Source organism: Aquarana catesbeiana, linkage group LG03, assembly GCF_042186555.1.
Source record: "Aquarana catesbeiana isolate 2022-GZ linkage group LG03, ASM4218655v1, whole genome shotgun sequence".
In the NCBI taxonomy this organism is placed as follows: domain Eukaryota; kingdom Metazoa; phylum Chordata; class Amphibia; order Anura; family Ranidae; genus Aquarana; species Aquarana catesbeiana.
Window position 1 is genome coordinate 534,673,054 of NC_133326.1, and position 10,004 is coordinate 534,683,057.

A 10,004-nucleotide genomic window follows, 5' to 3' on the forward strand; every position below is an offset into this window, starting at 1 on the left:
CCATTAGAAGCATCCACTGCAAAGCCCAGGTAAATTTATTCAGAAAGAGGAGTGGAGCCCAAAAGCAGAGTATTTTTACCATGATGAAGTGGATCATGATGTAGGGTCAGATACTTCCAATAGGGAGTTAAAATATACATTTAGCTGTGAACAAGATGATATTTTGCACCAGGATACATATATTTCATACCAAGTGCTATGCACTTTGCAAGAGCATATAGAAATTGGCTTAGTCATTTACACAGTATTTAGAAAATTTCAGGGTCACCTACCTGCAAAGTGTAGTAATGTGCAGATGTAGATTATTTTTGTTCTTGCATTAATTAGCTCTGCAGCCCAGCCAACAAGGACAGGCATTAGCGTGGAAGCACCAACAAAGCAAAGGTTGGCAATGGCTGCCTGGTGGTGCTGGTACCCGAGCTTCAGCGTACAGAACAGTATCATGTTGCACACAGTGGCAAAAAAGGTGAATCTCTCACACAGTTCAACCAACAACATACAAATGATTGGCTGCAGGCTCTTCCTGGCCAGAGATCTTGATGACTCCAAATTTGCATCTCTCAGAGAAAATCTGTTACTGTCTCTGTGAAAAGACCAACTCCGCCGTAAATTTGAAAAATCTGTAAGAGGCATTTTGTTCCAACTGGATCATGAATAAGAAAGTCGAAATAGAGGATCCATTTCATTCCACACATAGAAATATATTTCCAGTATGTAAAAACAAATGTGTCCTATCTGATCTGTAGGGTAGCGTCACCAGTATTTTATTTATATTGATAATACAGTATGATGGTGACCAAGTCTATACCAAATATTGTATACTTCCTTGCCTTGTTTTCTGGTGCCTTAGGTATGTAAGAGAGATTTTATACCCCCTAGTCTCATATAATGATAATTCTGTAGGGGATGCTTTATTCTTCCTGGTCTGGTATGGTGATACTCTGACCTATAGGAGATGTTTTATTCCTTCTGGTCCAATATTGTAATACTAAAATCTCTAGAAGATGTTTTATTCCTTCTGGTCTAGTATGATGATAATCTGACCTGTAGAACATGTTTCCATCCTCCTGGCCCCATATAGCGATGCTCTAATCTGTAGATGATTTATTCCTCCTGGCCTCATTTGGTGCTCTAATCTGTAGGAGATGATTTATTCCTTCTGGTCCAGTATGATGACACTCTGACTTGTACAAGATGTTTTATTCCACCTGGTCCGATCTGGCGATTCTCTGATCTGTAGGAGATGTTTTATTCCTCCTGGTCCGAGATGGTGATACTTTGTAGGAAATATTTCAGTGCATTTCTCAGCTCTGCAGCTTTCAGCAGTGCCCTTTCTAAGTATTGTGTGCTCTTCCTTAGTGCTCTGAAATGTTTCTGGCTCTGGAATTCCACACATTGACAATAATATTTCCCCCATATGTCACACGTTGATGTTAGATTTTTGTGTTGCCCAATCTAATGACCATGGTAAACAAGTCTAATTCACTTGGATAGCAAACCAGAACTTTACTGGTAAAGCTATAAAATAATTTCCAGTTATTCCCTGCTAAATGAAAGATAAGAGGAACATGTTTTATTCTTTATTTAGTGTCTTGTACTGAACTCTGTATAGCAGGTGTATTTACTGTTTATCCGATATTACACAGTATTACACACAGATCAAATAACATGAAATGTAAAGGTTGATGCTCACATTCCAAGAGAGGTTACTGGCCACAATCTCACTGTGTAATCACTTTTTTTCCTGTCCTGCTGGCCTTTTATTAGCATGCACAACTCTGCTGAGAAAACCAGTTTACTCCATTGTAGAGGGAAAAAGAGGGCGCAGATGGTAGATAAGTAGGAAACAATAGCAAGTAAAAGGTGTACAAGGTGAAAGGTCTAATATTTGAGAGGAAAGACATTCACACTTGCTGCAGGCACATTTCTTGAAGTAGAATTATTGCTGATAGGTCCCCAAAGCTACAACGTGTTTGCCTTTTCTATGGACATGCAACTCAGTGATTATGGAGAGGTGTGGTCAGGTGTCATTCAGTACAGTAGTGTTATGGGATATTACTTTCTATATTCCAGAGTTCATCCTACATTTGCAGGAACATTTTAATTGGCTCCTCTCTCATATATTAATATGGTTATCTTGTGCCCCAAAAGGGCTGACATGAGTTGTTATATACAGTAGTTTGTATTGCAAGGAAGGATTGTTCCAGAGTCCCTAAGCCTTGCCTTCATTAAGGTTAAGGTCTAAGTTCCCAGGGTCAGAATGCAACTTCATACCCCCCATCTCCCTCATCACACACACACAGAACTTATTGTAATAAACATGAAAGGAATGCTGAACAAACCCATAACCTTTTATGGTTTTATTACATCCAGCAAAACAAAGCACTGATAACACTGCTATAAAATATCCAAATTACAGCACATGGAAGGAACTGCAACCTTCACCAAGAAGAAGCTTTACCAATGTTCCTAAATTGGCCCCTCTGAGATCATTTAAAGTTGTATTATTTCAGAATATGTCTGTCCTTTTGTCAGCTTGGCCTAACAAGCAATAATCCTTTCAACAATAGAAGTGTGATAGAAGCTGCAATGTGTACATAAAAGGTCAGGCGATGGTCAAGAGACAGGCAGAGGATGAGATGGAGCAATTAACACTATTGTGCTATTTACTCCATCTCCAGGCTTCACGTTCAGCACAGAGAAGGTTTTCAGGCCTCTCCCCTCCTCGTACAGCTCTACAGATTGCAGCCCTAATTAGTCCCGCTTGTTTTATCAAGTTCTACAAACTCTGGCAGATCCACCTGAACAATCACCTGTGGCCCATGTAATAAACATCATACCGCAGCCTGCAATGAGACCTTCCTGCTCAGCTTGGAAGATGAGGATTTGATGTGAAAGCCCTCAGGACATGGCGGATAGCGGAGAGGCCTTTGTGCTGCTGCCAGCGGCCAGTTCGTTTAATTGCTTGCACGTCACAGTTTCATCACCAAGATGTTAAAAGAAGGCTGCTTGGCACTTGGGGAGTCCACAGCCATTCCACTCTATTAGAGTTCTGTTTGTTGACCCAGCGCTCATAGATGGCTATTCAGCATTACGGTGAGAACAACGTGCTGCACTGTGTAATGAGACAAAGAGACGTGGAGGCCACTGTACAACATGTAACATCCAATGCCTGTCATGTCTGTCCTGTAAAGACATCAATGTGTAAGGGATATGCAAATTTCAGCCAGCTGACAAGGCCGTAACAAAATTACCAATGTTTTGTGATATACACAGTGATTTATGATCCAAGTGCCATTAAATACTCAGTAAGTTAAAATATTCAAACAGCAGTTTATAACACAGGTGTAGATAATAGCAGTTATAAACTTTCCTTACAACCATTAATAATACACAAAAAAACAAACTCCACTATATAAATAAATAAAGAAAGTGGTAATAATACATACAGTACATACAGTAAACAAAAACAAAAAACTTACATGTAATTCCTAATTTATATTTACACTGGGTACTATATACACAGGTAGTACTGTATATACTGTACATTCTCAAAGATCAGTGAGATCAGATTATGTACCTCCCGTTCAAATGATTTCTATCTTTTTTTGGGTTAAGTATACAAAGATTCTTTTCCGTATCTAATTTGCATGTATAGTGCCTTGAAAAAGTATTCATACCCCTTCAAATTTTCCATGTTTTGTCATGTTACAACCAAAAACGTAAGTGTATTTGATTGGGATTTTACAGTGTCTCACAAAAGAGAGTACACCCCTCACATTTTTGTAAATATTTTATTATATCTTTTCATGTGACAACACTAAAGAAATGAGACTTTGCTACAATGTAAAGTAGTGAGTGCACATCTTGTATAACAGTGTAAATTTGATGTCCCCTCAAAATAGCTCAACACACAGCCATTAATGTTTAAACCACTGACAAACAAATGTCAGTACACTCCTAAGTGAAAATGTCCAAATTGGGCCCAATTAGCCATTTTCCCTCCCCATTGTCATGTGACAAGGTCAGTGTTAAAAGTCTCAGGTGTGAGTGGGGAGCAGGTGTGTTAAATTTGGTGTTATCGCCCTCACTCTCTCATACTGGTCACTGGAAGTTCAAACATTTGCCTCATGGCAAAGAACTTTCTGAGGACCTGAAAAAAAAGAATTGTTGCTCTACATAAAGATGGCCTAGGCTATAAGAAGATTGCCAAGACCCTGAAACTGAGCTGAAGCATGGTGGCCAAGACCATACAGCGGTTTAATAGAACAAGTGAACAAGTTCCACTCAGAACAGGCCTCACCATGGTCGACCAAAGAAGTTGAGTGCACGTGCTCAGCGTCATATCCAGAGGTTGTCTTTGGGAAATAGACGTATGAGTGCTGTCAACATTGCTGCAGAGGCCTGTCAGTGCTCATACCATACACCGCACACTGCATAAAATTGGTCTGCATGGCTGTCATCCCAGAAGGAAGCCTCTTCTAAAGATGATGCACAAGAAAGCACGCAAACAGTTTGCTGAAGACAATCAGACTAAGGACATGGATTACTGGAACTATGTCCTGTGGTCTGATAAGACCAAGATGAAGTTATTTGGTTAAGATTAAAAGTGAGGTAGTTGCGCGCTATTTTGCAATACAATAAATTAATAAAACTATGAAAAAACTAAGATTGCTGCTGTTGTTACTTATGTGCTCCCACAAATAAAACAGTACATAAAATAGAAATGAGACAGCGCTGCTAAAATCAAATAAACAAAATAACAACAATGGTGTGCAACAAAAGTGTTCAAAAATAGAAAGCTCAATAATAGAGTGATAATTTCTTCCGTTAACATGCAGAGAAATGCAAAGTACTTCTTTACTTCACCCAGCCTCTATAAGCATAGTGCTCCTACCACCACATGTACTACTCGCTCACCTCCTTGCAAGACCCTAAAAAGGGTAATACACGCCTTGCACAATGTGCAACAATCCCTCCAGGAAATTCCTCCAGATGAAGCCACGTGTAAGGTGGTGAAACTAGTAGAGGTGGAGTTAAGCCTGGCAGTGGAACCTTGTCGCAAATGAGTGAGGCCTTTCTGACTTATCACTTATGCTTTTAATGTTTTAATAAATGTGAGTTGTATACTAGCTGGGGTGGAGAGGTTCATTTTTAATCCCTTGGATACTGCACTATTGGAAGCACTTTCTATTTTTTCCATGTACTGTTGAAACTACTGGCAGCTAATGTGGATTACATTGGATCCAAGTCTGAAGTGGCACAGTGGCGGGAACCTTTATCAGATTTGCACTATTTTCTGGGTCTGGAGAGTCCAATAGAGGTTACTAAGGACCAGCGAGCGGGTTTTACTTCCTCTTTATTTCCCTGCAAAGGTAAAGCATAATGGGCTACTATGCATCGCATAGTAGCCCATTATGTGTCACTTACCTGAAAACGAAGCCCGCGATGTCACCGTTGTCCCCAGTAGCAGGGAGCATCCATCTTCGCCCCTCTTCCTTCCGGGGCCCCGAACTCCGGCTCTGTGACTGGCCGGAGTCACGTGACGTCACTCCCGCACATGCACGTGGGAGCCGCCAGTCAAGGCATAACCCCTATTAGGAACTGCACGATGAGCCCTTTCTAAAGTGCGCCGTAGTCATCGGCGCTCTGCTTTTTTGTAAATATCTCCTAAACCGTGGAGGTTTAGGAGATATTTCCAGCACCTACAGGTAAGCCTTAATATAGGCTTACATGTAGGTAAAAGTGGTTGTACAGGGTGTACAACCACTTTAATTTATGTTTCTGGTTACAGGTGTATTGTTAGAGTAATATAAGCAGGAGGGGGAACTGTATATAAGACTGTATTCTTGTTCTAATAAACAGTCCATGTTCCGCAACCAAACGAGTATTGCCTTGTTTGTTGTTGGGAGCGGTTGGAATATCTGATATCTATATTCAGACTAGGAGGAAGCGGTATATGACGAAAGCACTCAAGCGGAGTGTGGAACATTTCGTCACAGTTATAGAGTCCACAAACTATGTGTAGCCATAGTGTTGCAGCTAATAACAAACAATCAGCCAAATCACCCCACTGCCAGACTTCATACATCACTTCCAGAGACAATGAACAGTCTTTTGTGAGCTTTGTTTTTGTTGTTTTTATTGGGGGTACAACTTGGATAGGCATTAGGATATTGGATGCCCATAGGATAAGTCATTGCCATCATGTTTAAGGATTTGGTACATTCTAAATAAAGTTAGAGCCAGAAGATTAAATGTGCAAATTGAATTAGTTATGAATCTCCTCCTGCATCTCCATGCAGACTGTTGCTCCTCCTGCGGCTCAACCTCCGCAGACTATACCATCTAAGAGTTCTCTTACCATCCGACCGTGTGGTGGCAGAGACATCACTAATGACCGTGTAAAAGCAATGTTCTTAGATCTCTTTCACCTCCTGCCCATAACTTGTTTCCTCCTGTTCAATTGGTTCCTCCTGCACAAACTTAAAGTTACTGTATTGAAATCTGACACATCCTCTTCTATTGAATAGTAATGGCCCACTCTGAATAAGCCTCCCTACTGTGGCTCTGGTTGCTCGCTGCCACTAGGCCTGAGGCCTGCAGAACCTCTCCCCGGAAGCCCAGTGGGTTAAAAGCATATCTTCTAGGAAATATGGACTACTGTTCCCGGCCAGCCCAACTTGCAAATCATGTGCCCGCAGGCAACATCGACTTGACACAGATCCCCACAGTCTCTTTTCTGCTTCAGGACTCCCCATCATCCACCGTGTGTATTGATGAAGACTCCACTAGTGACCGTGTACTAGCAGAGTTCTCTCACAGACTACTTGGCACTTCCAGCCCTTGGCACCTCCAGCCCCACTGTGGTAACACTCACCGACCTTCCAACAGTCCTGAGTCCTTGATGAGTAACTTTGACTGGACCATGCGTACTAACAGTTTCACCTGCCCCTCTGCTCTAGGAGTTCCCTGCCTTCCGACTGTGTGGTGGCAGAGACATTGTCAATGACCGTGTAGAGGCAATGTTCCCTCACAGCTCACCCCGGGCCTTCTCCTGCGATCGGTGCACCCCCCCCCCCCCAGATGGGGATGGCCTTCTGCAACTGTCTAAAATGCCATTCCTCACTTCACCCAGCCGACTCTGACCCCCCAGTGGAAAATCACCTCAGCTTATATATGAGACCCGCCCCCTGCCAATACCGATTGGGGATTGGTCAGGGCTCACACACAAGCTGCCTGCCACTCCAGTTCCAGGCCCAGCCCATTTTCTAACACATCCTCCTCAGAAACAGGGGAGGCGCCTCAGAACTGTTGTGCAGGTGGTCACACCCACTGCTACTCTGACTACTCCCAGCTCCCAGATCAAAACAGACAGGCTTAGCGCGCAGCATAAGCCTGCCTAAATTTACCTTTGCTGGATAACCTAGTAAAATAAACCTTGCTAGCACCTACCTATTGGTAGAGGGTGCAACATATGGTATATATATCTGAAAATGGAAGAAAATCCTGCTCTACTGTTGGATTTGTTGTCATAATTTCTTTAATAATATAATTATATATAATATAATATAATAATTTGTCACCAGTGCAGTACGGCATCATTATATAACTGGTGTGGCGGTGAAAATTAAAATTTTTTTTTTTTTTTTACATTTTTTGAGTTTTTATTACATTTTTTTTCTTTTTTTATGATTACAGACTGTCCTTTATCCAGTTATGGATATGTTCACTATGGATTTTGTCTGAATTTATGCACTTTTATGTTCACTGGGTGCTATTCTGTTTATGACTGTTTTCTTTTAGCGCCACTATTTATCTCTAATGCCCCGTACACACGGTCGGATTTTCCGATGGAAAATGTCCGATCGGAGCGTGTTGTCGGAAATTCCGACCGTGTGTGGGCTCCATCGGACATTTTTCCATCGGATTTTCCGACACACAAAGTTGGAGAGCAGGAGATAAAATTTTCCGACAACAAAATCCGTTGTCGGAAATTCCGATCGTGTGTACACAAATCCGACGGACAAAGTGCCACGCATGCTCAGAATAAATAAAGAGATGAAAGCTATTGGCCACTGCCCCGTTTATAGTCCCGACGTACGTGTTTTACGTCACCGCGTTTAGAACGATCGGATTTTCCGACAACTTTGTGTGACCGTGTGTATGCAAGACAAGTTTGAGCCAACATCCGTCGGAAAAAATCCTAGGATTTTGTTGTCGGAATGTCCGAACAAAGTCCGACCGTGTGTACGGGGCATAACTCTATTTATAGCGCTGCACATTTTTTATAATTTATTTTGATGTACTCCACCAAGTATAGTGCTAGTAGCCAATTTTCAAACAGAGGCCTAAGTGCAAAGAGATCTGTTTGATATATATCAGTGGTCTCCAAACTGCAGCCCAGGGGCCGGATGCAGCCCTTTGCTTGCCTTTATCTGACCCTTGGGGCACTGTTCCTCTCACTGATATGAGACTCTATTCCTTCCACTGACACCAAGGATGGGGCACTATGCCTCCCCACTGACACAGATGGGGCAATATTCCTCCACACTGACACCAAGGATGGGGCACTATTCCTCCCCACTGACACAGATGGGGCACTATTCCTCCCCACTGACACCGATGGGGCCCTATTCCTCCTCACTGACACCGATGGGGCCCTATTCCTCCCCATTGACACAGATGGAGCCCTATTCCTCCCCACTGACACAGATGGGGCCCTATTCCTCCCCACTGACACTGATGGGGCCCTATTCCTCCCCACTGACAACAATGGGGCCCTATTCCTCCCCACTGACACCAACGTCCGGCCCCTCTACAGTCTGAAGGACCATAACTGGCCATTTTTTAAGAAAGTTTGGAGACCCCTGATTCATTCAGTTTGTTTCATTGTGATTAGCTGTGATTGGCCAAAGCTAATCACATGGTACAGAAAGGATGTGATTGGTCCTGTCTGTACCATGTGATCACATTGACCAATCACAGCTAGCAACACAATTGTACACAATGGATGGCATGAAAGGAAGTGAATTCATCCATGGTTTACAGCTGTCATGTGACCTGCTGTGATTGGTCACATGGTACCGGCAGTGAGCCAGTACACTGCTCAGTCATCGGCTGTGTTGTGGCCCCTGTGAGCTGTGCTTTCTGGGAGGATGTCATATGACATCCACTCAGAACAGTAAAACCACCGCCCAGCCATCATTCTGCTATAGGCTGGACGGGAAGGTGTTAAGCACCGCATTGCAAGGCATAAAAATGTAATTAGAGATAAAAGAATAGAAATACTGTTGGGTAGACACTTTGTTGATAATGGTCCTGCGGTTTCACAGTTAAAATACATGGCCATTATCTATATCCTTAAACTAACCATTTCAAGTCCAGACCGTTTTACCCCTTTCTAGTCAAGCCCATTTTTTAGTTAAGTGTTCTTGCAATGCAAGACCACTTAATGTTATCTCACATATATATTATTATTCCTATTATAGCCAAATTTACCACCCTAACTCCTCCCACAGCTTTTACACTACATAGACAGTAATATACTGAAACATGCGGCTTGTTCCCGATTGGTGTGCTATTACTTTGTGGAATGTTTCGCCGAATGGTTCATGAAATATCGTCGTTTTTGCCGCAAAATTGGTCCCATAGGAATGAATGGCGAAATGTTCAATGTCATTTAATTTGGTGTGCTATTATTTTGTGGAACTTTGTGAAAAGCTGAAAAATACCAGTATGAATCTGGCCTCAATGTCATTTAATTGTTGTGCTATTACTTTGTGGAACGTTTCGCCGAATGGTTCACGAAATATTGTCATTTTTGCGGCGAAATTGGCCCCATAGGAATGAATGGCGAAATGTTCAAAACTAGAGTGGGAGGTAACAAAAGCTGACCACCCCATGATCAGCCAAAACATTATGTCCACGCCCCATGATCAGCCAAAACATTATGACCCCCCCATGATCAGCCAAAACATTATGACCACAACATGATCAGCCAA

General features: G+C 42.4%; 1 protein-coding gene across 1 annotated transcript in view; it reads right to left on the reverse strand.

The window, feature by feature from the left end:
- SLC15A5 (solute carrier family 15 member 5) overlaps window positions 1-633 on the reverse strand; it is a 112,425-nt gene extending 111,792 nt beyond the window's left edge. The window contains exon 1 of the mRNA XM_073621359.1: window positions 273-633. Coding sequence (XP_073477460.1) covers window positions 273-633 — 361 coding nt within the window. The remainder of the gene's footprint in view (window positions 1-272) is intronic.
- Window positions 634-10,004: the final 9,371 nt, after the last annotated feature.